The sequence below is a fragment of the Borostomias antarcticus genome (assembly GCF_949987555.1).
Source record: "Borostomias antarcticus genome assembly, chromosome: 8".
Lineage (NCBI taxonomy): Eukaryota > Metazoa > Chordata > Actinopteri > Stomiiformes > Stomiidae > Borostomias > Borostomias antarcticus.
Window position 1 is genome coordinate 9,327,877 of NC_140241.1, and position 15,150 is coordinate 9,343,026.

At 53.3% G+C, this 15,150-nt stretch overlaps 1 protein-coding gene across 1 annotated transcript in view; it reads right to left on the minus strand.

The window, feature by feature from the left end:
* Positions 1 to 2,332: 2,332 nt before the first annotated feature.
* hivep3b (HIVEP zinc finger 3b) overlaps positions 2,333 to 15,150 on the minus strand; it is a 56,704-nt gene continuing 43,886 nt past the window's right edge. Inside the window, exons 4-10 of the mRNA XM_084442441.1 lie at positions 13,533 to 15,116; positions 12,717 to 13,010; positions 11,272 to 11,447; positions 6,762 to 6,937; positions 6,057 to 6,158; positions 3,952 to 4,565; positions 2,333 to 3,745 (exon numbers count right to left, since the gene is read on the minus strand). Coding sequence (XP_084298567.1) covers positions 3,068 to 3,745; positions 3,952 to 4,565; positions 6,057 to 6,158; positions 6,762 to 6,937; positions 11,272 to 11,447; positions 12,717 to 13,010; positions 13,533 to 15,116 — 3,624 coding nt within the window. The 3' untranslated portion in view covers positions 2,333 to 3,067. The remainder of the gene's footprint in view (positions 3,746 to 3,951; positions 4,566 to 6,056; positions 6,159 to 6,761; positions 6,938 to 11,271; positions 11,448 to 12,716; positions 13,011 to 13,532; positions 15,117 to 15,150) is intronic.

Sequence of the window (15,150 nt, forward strand, 5' to 3'; positions counted from 1 at the left end):
GTTGATTGAATGAATGGTCTGATTGATGTAACTACAATAAAGCCATCACACTGCAAAAACCTACACCTACAACATTAATCTGAGTATCAAACCTATCCATCAGAATTTACAGGATTACCTGTCAGAGATGGAGATAATCCACTAGATAGATCCACAAGAGAAAAACCGATGTGAATATAAATACAGAGTATGTGAAATATGAGACATGGTGTTGAGATCTGTGTAGCGCACTGTAGCACAGCAGCACATACTGTATCCCTGGTCACATTCCTGGCCCCCCAGGACCCCCCCCCCCCCCCCCTCTGAAGCACAGCTGCCCATCCAGGTCTCCAACTGGATCCACTGTCATTGATCGTCTCTCGCAACACGACAGCACACGGTACACAACGTCAGTTGGATTATGTAAAATGATGTAAAATCCCCCCCTAGGAAGCTCCCTACAGCGGATCCCCTAAGGCAGCCCTTCCAAATCAATGACAAGGAAGCAACAAAGAGGACGTCAACAACAGATAAAAAGCTAGTCGAGCACTTCGCACACCTACTCCCCCACCCTGTGGACAGGGCTCGGCGTCTTCCCATCCCAGGGTTCTGGTAGTGGATACCGTATTTATCTTTCATTAGCAAGTGTGTATGTGTGTATCCCCCGCACGCATGGATACAGATCTGTAATAAGCCCGCCCCCCCTCGACCCCGGCCAACCCCCTCCCTCTCTGTTCCGTCCTCCCTGGCGCTCTCCGTGACGTGACACTTAAAATAGAGCGCCTCCAGATGGCTTTTGTGATGTTTTCTGTGGAATGTGAAGGAACAACCTCCTCCTGCGGACCTTTGACAACACACACACGCACACACACGCGCGCGCGCGCACACACACACACACGCGCGCACACGCTAGGCCGTGCTGTAGGTTTTACATAATCCAACTGAGGTCGTGCATCGTCGTTTTACAGTGGTTACAGTTCGAGAGAATTGCGGTTAGGTTGGGACATTTTATGCGAAAATGTGAAGCCATGAGTCTGTTTTTGTAAATGATTGGTGGATCACATGTCAGACAGTGATGGAGTTGAAGTTTAGCCAATTAAGAGTTGTTGGACCGCTTGTCCAATAGCCGAGCCTAGCAGGACTGAAAGGGGCTAGTGAGACTCAAGCCTATGGCTTGTTGAGTGTTGACTTATATTAGTGGAGATGATGCCTTTATGCATGACACTTGTCCAACATGCATATCGTCGCTGTCGGGGGGAAACCGTGTATCTCTAAAATGGCAGGTTTTCAGAATGTTGACAAGAACATTTCAGTGTTTTTAACATAAAATCACAAGCAACGAGCAGTTTAGAAGACATTTAATTGGCCCCAGGGCTGGAAGGTGTTCAGAGGTTGTTAAGGGTAGGCAAAGCTTTCAACTGATGTAATAAATAAATACATATATAGATAAATAAATACAATTTAAAAAATCACCAAAATGGAGATACAAAGTTTCCACCCGACAGCGATGATATTGGATTTTATTATCCTGTTACTTAAATACCGTTTATGGTCCCAGGATGACTAACGCCATTTCCCTGTGAGGAACCTGGAAGAGCCGCTCTGGATCTACTGTAGAAAGTACCACTTCCTGTCTGGAGGTAGCCTACTGTATCTCCTTCTCAAGGAAAGCAACACCATCATAGAGCTACGGCACGCTGGGTGTGGACTCACCGTCACACACACCAGGACCAGACTGGTTGACTGCGGACACACGCAGTGCTACTGCCAAAGACTGAGGCAGGCTAGTGACAGCAGTGATAGTAGCCTACCTCAGCTAACGAGCTGACACACTAAAGAGAACTTCGGTTTCATCAGACATCTTGTCCCTTCTCTGTAAAAATAAATAAATCTGATACACCTTTTTATGGTTTATTTTGAATATCTCACACTTGCCGCCTCCCAGTTGCGGAAGGTCTGGGGACGGACACAACTGAGTTGGGGGAACAGGGAAGCCATAAAAAGGCTTTTGAACAGCATGTCCACAACTCCCACTCTCTCCACAGTGACTCTCCGCAGTGACTCTACCGACACAGCTGGGAGCCTCTGGACCTGGGGACACTCTACACAGTTTGTTTGGAGTATGTTAAAAAAAAAAAATATATACATATAAAAAAGACGACATATAGAAGGGAGCTCTGGTGCACTCTTTAATTATTTCGGAGACTTAGAGATTTGTTTTTTGTGAAACTGACAGGGCACTTGATCCCCCTGTACCAAACCTCAACACAACCTCACTGACACCTTTGTCTCCTTCCCCTTTTCAAGTCATTAGAAAATAAAAAAGAGAAAAAAACATACATGTGACTAAATAACAATGCATGGTCCCCTCCAAAAAAATGTACAAAATAAAAATACAATTTTACATAACAATCATCATTTAACGTAATAAATAAGGAGCACTCTTCTCTGTACAGAGATATACTTTCCGATTAAATCTTCGCAATAAAAAGTATAAGTTCAGTGCATTTTCTTTGAGAGGTTCTGCTGCTCCATCAATGGCTCCTCATGCAACCCTCTGATTGGCTGATCTGACCCTCTGACACCCTCTGATAGGCTGATCTGACCCTCTGACCCCCTGACATAAAATGGCCTCATGGAAACGAATGATCAGAAGAGAGTATAAAACTGCACAGCCGTTTTCTCTTTGTCTACATCTCAAACACACAGACCTGGACAGAAAAGGCACAGGTAACTACAGTTTGAGTAATACTGGACAAAGGGACAAACAAAAATGGAATTATTATCGATTAAAGGTTTTGGTCATTTACAAATGTATTCATATGCTTTGTACATAATGTATATTTAAATAGATATTAAGATAGGAGTATCATCCATGATACGGGGATAGATAGATTTACAGAAACATTATTGTCAATAACAAATAAAAGTGCATCATATAACAAACCTGAATATTGCAGAAGAACAAGAACATTTAAGTTAACAATTGTATTGAAAACTGTATAAAAACAAAGCAATACAAAACAAAAAGAACAAGTTTAGCAAACCAAAAAGCAAAAAGGATGCATGAAGCATCGAAGGGTTGAGACTAGGAAGTGCTCTGGTTCGTACGCTCTGAAGCCCCGCCTTTGGCACCTCCCTCCAACAATTCTGGACCAATTGCTCTGGGGCGGAAACCAGGAGGCTCCTCCCTTTGCGACGGCTGTCCAATCCTGTAGGAGGGAAGGGGGTTTGGCTGAACGAGGGGCGGTCCTATGTAGCCGCCTGAGAGCCAGGGCTCCGTGTCCCCCGCGGCAGACCAGTGTGCGTGGGAGGAGCTATGCGAGCTGCCATATTGCTTTGCGTCTGCGGCCTGCGAAGGTCCAGGGGCTGCGCTGGGCCCCGTTTGGCTGGTTCCTGCTTCCTGGTTCTCCGACCAGGGATCCCCTGGAGTCCTGAGGCCTCGTGCTCTGGGGGTCCCGCCCCAGGGCGCTCCTCTCTGGGCCGGGGACAGGGACCACCCCTCCGTGGGGGACGTGGGGGAGGAGGGGCCGGTGGAGGGGCGGGGGAACGGTCGCGCCCGGACCATCTGGATCCCTCCGATGGGGATCATCAGGCAGGGCACCCGGTCCTGCTGGGAGTGCGTGGGCAGGTGGCTGAAGACGCGGCGGGCGGATGGCGTCTGGGGGGCCGGGGTGCCGGGGGTCTCCCCGGGGGAGAGGCGGAGGAAGGCTGGAGGGAACGGGCAGGCCTCTGGAGACGCTCCGCCCGTAGTACCGTATCTCTCCTGCGGGGGGAGCAAGGACACCGTCGTTGTTAACCTGAACTTGCTTTCACATTGCCTTAGGGGGCGCTGTGCTACCACTGCAGCAGACCTAAACCAGACTGGCCACAGCATAATAAAACACCCCGAGCTGTGTTAAGGGGAATATGGCGGCGCTAAAAAGACCGAACACAGCCATGACACACACACAAACACACGGTCGGACGTACCTGGCTGACGTTCTTAGCACCAGGGCTCTCCCAGGGCAGGAAACCTCGGGGTGTGTGTTGCGTCCCCAGGGGCGAGGGGGGGGCCCGCGTCCGGGATGCCCGGTAGCGCCTGGGGGAGAGGGTCCGGAGGGGGGAGAGGGGGCGCAGGGGAGAGGGGGCCCTGACGGCGGTGGGGGACGGACCCCTCTCGGGGGAGGGGGAGGGGTGGCGGGGGGACAGGCTGCGGCTGGAGGAGCAGCTCTCGCCGCTGGGGGGCGAGGAGAAGGCCCTGGGGGAGGGGCTCCAGACGCGCTGGGGGAACGGCGCCGGCCTGCAGCCCGGTGAGGGGGGGGGCCATGGCCTCCGGGGAGAGGGGTCGGCCGGGGACGAGAGGGGCGGGTCGGGGGTACCCCGCTGCTGGGAGTGCCTGCCGCCGGCGGAGCGCCCCCCGGTGGACAGGCGGGCATCCGAGGAGCAGGAGGAGGAGGGCGGGTCGTCGTGGGACGAGGACTCCTCTTCCTCCTCCTCCTCCTCGTTGTCGTCGTCGTCCTCCTCCTCCTCCTCGGAATCGTCCAGATCGGAGAACTGGTGCTCCTCCTGCTCCTCGGAACCGCAGACGTGTTCCTCACTGCCACCTGGATGAAGCGGCACACACACACACACACACACACACACACACACACGCACACACACGCACGCACGCGCACACACGCGCACACACGCACACACACACGCACACACACACACACACACACACACACACACACACACACACACACACACACACACACACACACACACACACACACACACCCTTTGTAAACATGCAGCCACAGTTGACTTTTCCTCATGTCTCTTTCATTCCAAATTCTCTTATAGTACACAAGGGAAAACACACAGTATACACAAGGTTGCTTAGTAGGTCTAAATCAGGTCTCTGATTAAGGACACTAAGGCCCTTGAGAATCAGCTGTGCTAGCTACCTAAACTGTACAAACACACACACACACACACACACACACACACACACACACACACACACACACACACACACACACACACACACACACACACCTACTGTGTACCTATACCGTTATCTATACAGTACAACATTAGCACACATGTTTATATGTGAATGCAAAGAGCACAAATAAACAAGAGTAAAATAAGAGTGCAACACAGACAACAAACTCGTCCATCCCTCAAACCGATGGCAAAAATAGGCAGTGAACGGGCGGACGGACAAGGTTGCAATTAAATGGAAACCTGCCAGCGCCTCCGTTCACAAACTATCAACAGCACACTGAATGAAAGTCTGTTTGAATGGTGTGTCCTTGGCTGCATTGAGTTGAGAGCAACCTGCTTAAGAGGGAGAGAGGGAGAGAGAGAGAGAGAGAGAGAGAGAGAGAGGGTGGATGTGGGTGTTTGTCTGGAATGTTTCTCAGAACGGGCCGAGCCTGACAGCATCAGCAACACAGAGACGGCGGAATTCTGTGCTCAGTTCATTTATTCATCTTTTGTTCAGGAAAGCTTTTATTTATTTTTTACTATTCTTTGGTCTTCAGGAGGAGAGAAGGTAGGGGGAGAGTTGTAACGGTACGTAAACGGTCATTCCTGGGCTGTTTGAGCGCCTCAGAAGAACAGAAGCACGTCTACTGGTAGGTGTAGCCCCTAAGAAGAGCACATCCAGTGTAATCTTGCGATGCCAGACTGTCAAAGTCCAGAGATTTTCCATTGAAAATCGTCGCCAGAACGGCGCTGAAAACCGATGCTACCAATCAGAGCCTTACAGGAAATTATATCCTCCAAACAAACTGGAGTGGAGAATCAAAACCAAACATTCACCGCCCCATTAGGAAGGACCGCCCTAAAGATGTTGGATTGGTTCTGCAATGCAGGTTTTTTTCCATCTCTCAAATTGTTTCCACCCACTTTTAGCGACGAAACCTTGACGAACGTCTTCGGTCTCTAGTTGAGTGCAGCGTTTAGAGACTGACCCGTGAGTCTAATCCAGCCCCTCAGAAGAGCACATCTACCTGTAGCTGAAGCCGTGGTACGACCGACCCGACTCCTCAGCTTCGAGCAGGGGAAGTGTGTGAGGGGAGATATTTCGATATCGACGGTACCTGTTTCCTCGCTCTCCGGCTCGTCCACCGACGACTCGGACACGCCCATGGCCTGGCACTTCTTCCCGTGAGCCTTGGACTTCATGTGTTTGGTGAGGTTCCCTAGCGGCCGCAGGCAGAAAGAGATTTCACCATATTACATCACCCTCCACTAGGAACCGCAGTCAAGATGGAGGGTAGAACATAACATACTGACGGTTAGGGCTGGGACGATATGCTTTTCTGCCGATTCGATTTTTTAAGATTTTTTGGGTGCCGATTCGATTTAAATTGCGATTCTTAATCTTACATTATTGCGATTCGATATTGCCGATTATTGCGTTTTTTTATTTATTTTTTAACACCAGACGACTTGAAGTTGGATGGTGGGGGTCTTAACTCCGTGCATTTTCTTCTCACATTGTCCGCCATTCTTGTCTTTCACCTTACACCTTCACCTTCACCAAAGACATTTCGCCCTCTGCTGGAGAAAAGCAGTAACTTTTTTCCACCTCGACTTATAAACATGGACTGAAATTAAGCATTTTAATAAGGAAAAAATCGATTTTTGAATAAAAAAAATAATTTAAAAATCATAAAACAAAAAATCGCGATTCTGATGAGAATCGATTTTTTCCCCCACCCTTACTGACGGTAGGTACAGTATGAGACCAGGAGCAGGTACAGTATGAGACCAGGCGTGTGGTTCGTCAGGCCTGCCCTCACCTTTGGTTTTGAAGGCGAAGCTGCAGTGCCGGCAGACGTAGGGCCGGACGTCGGTGTGTGTGCGGATGTGCTTCCTCAGCATGCTGGGCTTCTTACAGCGGATACCGCACTCGCCGCACACATACTTCCCCCGGCCGCGGCCACGCACGTACACATACTCCTCACTGGACTTGAACCTGACGGGGAGGGAGGGAGGGAGGGAGAGAGGGAGAGGGAGGGAGGGAGGGAGGGAAAGAGAGAGAGAGAGAGGGAGGGAGGGAGAGAGGGAGGGAGAGAGAGAGAGAGGGAAGGAGGGAGGGAGGGAGAGAGGGAAAGAGGGAGGGAGGGAGAGAGAGAGAGGGGGGGGAGGGAGGGAAAGAGGGAGGGAGGGAAAGAGGGAGGGAGGGAGAGAGAGGGAGTGGGAGGGAGGGAGAGAGAGAGAGAAGGAGGGAGGGAGGGAGAGAGGGAAAGAGGGAGGGAGGGAGAGAGAGAGAAAGGGAGGGAGAGAGAGAAGGAGAAAGAGAGGTGATTTAGATGATGGTAGCATCTTTAGACAAGTCTCTCTTTATAGAGGTAGTAGAACGAGGGAGTCTCTCCAAACCGGGCCCCCCCTGCGTCCCTCTGCTGTCCTCCCTGTCCCCCTGCGTCCCCCAGCGTCTCCCTGCTGTCCTCCCCATCCCCCTGCGTCCCCGTGTCTCCCTGCTGTCCTCCCCGTCCCCCTGCTGTCCCCCTGCTGTCCTCCCCATCCCCCTGCTGTCCTCCCCGTCCCCCTGCTGTCCTCCCCATTGCAGCTCACCTCGAGAAGACAGACAAATACGTCCTGTCTGCCGCTGCGCCCGGGAAGGCCGGACTCGCCAACAGCAGCAACCGCTAACATTAAGGAAGGGAAGCCTGGCCACTGCCAACAGCTCAGAATGGTCGGTGCATAAAAACCAGACACCGTATTTATGCTCACTCCATAAATGGTGTTTATATACTGTTTTAATTTACTTAAAGGCTACTTGTGGACACAGGCCACAGTAGAACCACTGACGATTTACATCCAGATGAACCCTCCTCTACACTGTATCCCTTCTCTCCCCGGACTAGAACGATGCTGGACCACTTCTCCACGAACAAGGGCGCTTTCTCGCGGTCTAAGTTGCGAATCAACACTAACAAATTGCAGTTTAAGCATGCACTTTCCTGCGAGGGGAACAGAAATCCCTTTCTCCCAACTCCAGAGCCACCGCATTCTTTCTCACCCCGACTGTGAAAACAGTTCTCACGGAGGGGTGACGTTCCGTTGCGTTCATTCCAAGCCGTCTGCACACTGACATACATTCGGTGTCACGGCTAAAAATAACCCCTCAAATCCACAGACACTGCCAGGCTCCAGCCGCACTTCACACATCTCCGGTTTGATCGGAGAGCACTCAAGGTGGCTACAAGGAAACCGACCATGTGTTCCCACTCACACACTATCCACATCATGGATATGGCAGATACGTGTGAAGAGTAGGCTACAGTAGATGAGCTGTGAAAATCGGATCAAAGTGACAGCGAACGTTAATTTCGCTAATTATTCTATATGCTAGCAGACGCTCGATCTCAGCTATTCGGCTACCCAGGCCTGCACACACAGCCCGATATGATATCATCTCAGATGGGATTAGCGTCCGGACGGGAGCCAGGCTGCCGGAGCTCAGTGCTGGGGGAGAGGGAGGCGGCGCTCAGCCGGTATCGGCTAAGAAGATTAAGCCCGGCGTTTCCACCAGCCGAGCCTGTCAAGAACCACCACCGCGGGCCCGTTACAAAGCGTTAGCGAGGGATCAGCCCGCTATGTTCCAGCATCTGTTCCCACAGTGGACTCATGATAATTTCCTCTCGTGGCTCCTCCTCCCTCTCCTCTCACAAGCCCCTCTAATTGGATCGGGGATGGAAACATAAAAGTCGTCAAAAAACGTAAACCGAGCCGCCCGGCGAGTGTTTATAATTGCCGTGACGTGACGTGTGTGTGTGTGTGTGTGTTGTGTCCCATGTCCCCACGATGACTGCCACGCCGTCGCTGGTTCGGTGTGTTCAGAGTGAGCACATGAGAGGAAGCCACAGATAATGACGGTTGTTTAAATGTGTGCAGAGTACATTTTGGGCAGATTCCAACGTGTTTGTGTGCATGACTAAATCAAATCTACAGACAGAGAGAGAGAGAGAGGGAGAGAGAGAGAGACAGAGACAGAGAGAGGGAGAGAGAGAAACACAGAGAGAGAGAGAGAGAGAGAGAGAGAGAGAGAGAGAGAGAAACAGAGAGACAGAGAGAGGGAGAGAGAGACAGAGAGAGAGAAACAGAGAGAGAGAGAGAGAGAAACAGAGAGAGGGAGAGAGAGACAGAGAGAGAGAGAGAAACAGAGAGAGAGAGAGAGAAACAGAGAGAGGGAGAGAGAGACAGAGAGAGAAAGAGAGATTGAGGCAGAGAGAGAAAGAGACAGAGAGAGAGAGGGAGAGAGATTGAGGCAGCCAGAGAAAAGAAAAAAGGATGGTGTAGTCTGTTAGAGAGGTAAGCAGCACTCTTCTTCTGGCTCTGTGTGTGTGTGTGTGTGTGTGCGTGTGTGGCTGCCAGTGATAAACACTACTAATTAACGCCCCACTTGCATTATCCACTGTCAAACAGGAATAATCACTCACTCCCACATGAACTGTACAAACACACACACAGACACACGTACACACGCACCAACATCCACACTCAAAAGCATACACACGCACACACACACACACGTAGACACACAGCCAATTAGACATGTTCACTATCCACACCCAGTCATCAGCCCCAGGCTAGGGAGGGGAGTTCGGGCGCTGGGCTGGCCTCGCTACGGTGTCTCCACAGCGGACAAACTTCATCTGGCCGCTTGCGGCGGTGAGGACGGCAAACAGACACTAACGAGGAACTCGGGATGTGGGGCGGGTCATCCAGTTCCCCAGTGGGGTTGGTGGTTCGAATCCCCGGCTCCTCCTCCCATCCACATGTCAAAGTGCCGATGAGCAGGCTGGCACCTTGCATGGCAGGTGCCGCGATTGGTGTGTGTATGTGTGTGTGTGAATGGGTGAACGAGAGGCCATTGTAAAGTGCTTTGGATAACAGCACTATATACAGTATATGGACAAAAGTATCGGGACACCTACATATTACACCTACAGGAGATTTTATGACATCCCATTCTAAATTCATAGGCATTAATATGGAGTTGGTCCCCCCTTTGCAGCTATAACAGCTTCCACTCTTCTGGGAAGGCTTTCTACAAGATTTTGGAGTGTGTCTGTGGGGATTGTTGTCCATTCATCCAGAAGAGCATTTGTGAGATCAGACACTGATGTTGGACGAGACGGCCTTAGATCACCAAGCGCAATGCCAAGCGTCGGATGGAGTGGTGTAAAGCACACCGCCACTGGACTCTGGAACAGTGGAAAATGTTGGAGTGATGAATCACGCTTCTCTATCTGGCAGTCTGATGGATGAGTCTGGTTTTGGCGAATGCCAGGAGAACGTTATCTAACTAACTGCATTGTTCCAACTGTAAAGTTTGGTGGAGGAGGGATAATGGTCTGGGGTTGTTTTTATGAGGTTGACCTAGGCCCCTTAGTTCCAGTGAAGGGAAATGTTAATGCTTCAGCTTACCAAGACATTTTGGACAATTTTATGCTTCCAACGTTGTGGAGGGGGGGGGAGGCCCTTTTCTGGGTGAGGTTGGTGGAAGAACTTGACTGGCCCACACAGAGCCCTGACCCCACCCCCATCAAACACTTTTGGGATGAACTAGAATGGAGATTGCAAGCTAGGCCCTCTCGTCCAACATCGGTGTCTGACCACACAAATGCTCTTATGAATGAATGGGCAAAAATTCCAAAACTCCTAAATCTTGTAGAAAGCCTTCCCAGAAGAGTGGAAGCTGTTATAGCTGCAAAGGGGAGACCAACTCCATATTAATGCCTATGAATTTAGAATGGGATGTCATAAAAGCTCCTGTAGGTGTAATGTGTAGGTGACCCAATACCTTTGTCCACATAGTGTAAGTGTGGTCCATTTACCGTTTACCAGGAACAAATGATGAAACGGGTCTGGAGGAAATCTCTTCCCCATCCCAACCCCAACCCCAAAGAACAACTGAAAATTCAGCCTTTTTTTGTGGTAGCGTCTGTTAGCTGGACTTGTTCTGCATCCCAGCACCTGAATGCATGATGCACACTGACACACCCTTCTCTCCCGTGTCCAGTAGTCTGACTCAACGGATGAAGGTTTCGGGGATAAGCCTTGTCATTCGTTTATTACAGCCCAATCGGTGGCGGATGAAATCTGTCGCCCGCCCAATCAGATTCAATCCAGACTTGAAACAACTACTTAGCAACCGCTCCGCCGAAGACGACTGTGATTAGTTTATAGAAATACCCCCGTCCTGGAATGGTAGCGAGTCCAGCCAGACCTTTGTCCAGCGCTCCAGCTAAACAAAGCGTGGAGATCGGTCAGTGAGAGACAAGCGTCCAGCTCCTCTCTTACCCGCCCTCGAAGATACGGACGCGGGGAGCGGCGTGAGGAGGCTCGGCCTGTTGGGAGGTGGAGGTGGACGGAGCCTCCTCTTTTATCTTCTCTTTTCTCCTCTCCTCCTCCTCCTCCTCTGGCTGCGGCGGCTGCTCCTTCACTTCGACGGAGGGGCCGGGCAGCGTGGCATGTACCTACACTCGAGACAGACACAGGCAAATTCACCAACACCAAAGACGTGCGAAACGTGCAAAACCAACGTCAAAACGTACACTGCAAATTGTTCTGTGCTTGCCAAGATTTAAAATCTTAAATTTGGAAATATGAGATGAATTATCTTGTTTTAAAAGTTATTTCCTAGTTTCAATTTTATTTCTAGACTCGAACCAGTTTATTTTATTTTAAAGGTATAATATGTAATATGTGGATTATTTCCCCCATCTAGTGTCTAAAGATAAGAACTGCAACAACACAATGTATTGGTTGCCAAAATGCCAGAGAATGCACCGTTTCAGTCATACTGTGATGAGATCTTCACTCCGAGAGGAACATAACTTTACACTAATCAGTAATCACAATCAAGTATTTCAGAGTGCCATGTAATAAGTTACGTTAGATGCTGTAGTGTGGAGATAACGTTAGGTCTGGCTATGCAGATTCCAAGAAAGATAACGATAGCTAGTTAGCTAGCTTACCAGTCTAGTAGAAAAGTAGCCATGTCACCATGCAACCTTATCCCATGAAACTCCATAAACTCTGTCCAAAGAGCAAAGGCTGGCTGTTGGATATCTATCCGACTTTTGCTCCTTCTTCGGTCACTGAGCTTTTGAGATTCGTATCGCACGGTTCGCCGGGGCTCAGGCGGAGAAGCAGGACGACGAAACTCGGCCATTTTACCAAACGTTTAGCTGAAAAGAGTGAGCGGAAGTGGACGGAAAAGCTGCCGTTTTATAGTCGCACACACACTAACCAACATCAATAATGCTGCTAATTCATGGAAGTATAACGTTAGCTGGCTACTGCTAATCTCACAGTGGTGAAGCTAGAATAGTACTGGCAACTCAGCGCACAGTACCAACGCTGTGATACTATTGGCTGGTATGATATCAACAGAGTGTCATTGTCGGGCCGTCAAAATTTCATAATGTAATAATTTCAGACACAATATCATTTTTTATGGAAAAGCAATACTTTTACTCTGCAGCCTTCGCAAAGCCCTATGGATGTATTATTTTTGAAAAAATGTTTATTTTAATCCACATATTACATATTATACCTTTAAAATTTCTTATCAAGTAAAATGATCTTGCTGCATGGAAAGATAATTTCACTAGTATTAAGTAATTTCTCCTCAAATTCAGTATTTATTTCTTGTATTTTAACTAATGTTTTTGCAGGGATTCTTCTCGTTCACGTCGAAACCCGCCGCGCCTACAGGCGAACCGCACTGCTGTTATGTTTACCTCAGAGACGAGGGGCGTCCGGCCGCTGGCCTGCACCAGCTTGGGCGAGGCGGGGGCGGGCGAGGCGGCCATGGTGTAGGTCTGGGCGCTGCGCGTCTGCTTGGAGCGCAGCAGGGACAGGGCCAGCCTGGTGCTGAGGCCCGGCAGGTTGGGGTTGTGGACGCCGACGCTCCAGGAGGCGTAGACGGAGGCCTGGGCCTCGCCCTGCGGCGAGGGGCTGGGCTTCACGTAGTTCAGGTAGCACCAGCTGACGGAGGTGGCGGTGTGGAGGCTGGGGTAGGAGGAGGAGGAGGCGGCGTGGAGGTAGGAGGAGGAGGGGTAGGAGGAGGAGGTGGCGGCGTGGAGGCTAGGGTAGGAGGAGGGGGTGGCGGCGTGGAGGTAGGAGGAGGAGGGGTAGGAGGAGGAGGTGGCGGCGTGGAGGCTGGGGTAGGAGGAGGGGGTGGCGGTGTGGAGGTAGGAGGAGGAGGGGTAGGAGGAGGAGGTGGCGGCGTGGAGGCTGGGGTAGGAGGAGGGGGTGGCGGTGTGGAGGTAGGAGGAGGAGGGGTAGGAGGAGGGGGTGGCGGTGTGGAGGTAGGAGGAGGAGGGGTAGAAGGAGGAGGCAGCGGCGTGGAGACTGGGGTAGGAGGAGGGGGCGGGTCTCTCCGGACTCAGGGGTCGCGGTGGGGCGCAGATCTCTCCGCTCGCCTCCTCCTCCTCTTCCTCTTTCCTGGGCTCGGACTTCCCTGCCGCCGCCCCCTGCTCGCTGTGCTCCCCCCCTAGCTCCTCCTCCTCCCCTCTTCCTCCCCCCTTCTCCTCCTCCTCCTCCTCCGCTTTCACAGACGCCGCCTCTAACTCCGCCCTCTGCTGGGGTTCGGCTTTTTGCTCCCCTGCTTCCAGGCTGCTCCCGGCACTTTTTTCCTCCTCTCTGACCCTCTCCTCTTCTTCCTCCTCCTCCTCCTCCTCCTCCTCTTCCTCCTTCACTCTCTTCTGCTGGCGCTGGGCCTCCACGCTGAGCTCCAGGCTGGCCGCGGGGGAGAGCATGCGCTTGCTGCCGCCGGCCCCTAGGGGGCCGTAGTCCTCCTCCGCGGGACTGAGGCTGGGGCCCGCCCCCAGGGCCAGGGGCAGGGGCAGGGGGGGGTAGCTCTTGAAGTCGGGACCGGGCAGCCTCAGGTAGGACCTGTGCAGCTTGTCCTGCTCCAGCTGACCCATGATGACCATGGCCGTGCAGCAGACGGGCTCCCGGGCCGCCGCCGCCGCCGCCGCCAGGATCTGGGACAAGGTGGTGTACATGGCGGCGCCGGCGAGGGCGGGCACGTAGGCATGGAGGCGCACGGGAACCACCAGGGACACGGCGGGCGCCGCCAGACGTTCTGCGCACGTGGCGATGACCGGGCCGCCGCGCTGGGGGAGGGGGTGTCGGTAGGGGACGGGCGCCAGGTGGTGGTGGCGGTGGCCGGCGGCGGAGGGAGACGTGGAGGAGGTGGAGGGCGGGGCCTGTCTGAGGGCGGGCGGGTGCGAAGGGAGCTGGATGGCGAGGTCCGGGGGAACGGGGAGGAACACCGCCGGGCCGGAGGGGAACTGGGGGCGCGGCGGTGGCGGTGAGGGGAAGAGGCGGAGCCGCTCCTCTGAGCGTGGCGGCGCCGGGTGGACTGGGACGGGCGCACCGGCTGGGAGCGCGTGTAGGAAGGCTCGACGGACGATCTGGGCGGAGATGACCTCGGGGACGGCGGCGGCGGCCGGGAGTAGCTGCCTCAGAGGCCCCGGGGGGGCCGCCGGCTTCGGGCCGGCTCCGGGCCGCATGTGGAAGTCGGTCTGGGTGCGGTGAGGAGGGGCCTGGGGCTGGAACAGCAGCAGGGCCTTGCCAGCGGCCTCGGGGCCCGGTCTGGGGGCAGGGTGGGACGGCCCCGGCGCGGGACCCACAGCGCCGCCGCCACCCTCCTCCTGTTCCGGCTCCCCCAGGGTGGCGTGCTTCACCAGCAGGCACTTCCTCCGCTCCTGCCAGGCGGTCGCCGACTGCCGCTGGGCGGACAGCGACCCGTAGTCGAAGGACTTGCTCCGAGCCTCTGCCCCCTCCGCCTGGACCTGGGGGCTCGCCGCCGCCTGCTCCGACGCCGAGCGCCTCATCTCCCTGGTGGGGGGGTGGTGCTGGTGGGAGGCGGGGGGCACCGTCAGCATGTGGAAGCCCCCCCCGGCGCCGACGCCGGAGCCCCAGCAGGGGGCCGCCGTCTCCGGCTTCCCCTGGTCCTCGAAGGAGGCGGGCCGGCTGGAGGCGGCGGACTCGAAGCTGGACTCCCCGGAGGACTGGCCGGAGGCCTCGGCCAGGCGCAGGCGTTTCTTTTTGGGCGGCAGCTTCTCGGCGGGGAGCTGGGAGAGACTGTGGCTGCGCTGGGGCCACTGGAACTCCTCCACCCGCTCCACCTCCTAGAACAGACCGCCAGAGAGAGAGAGAATATTA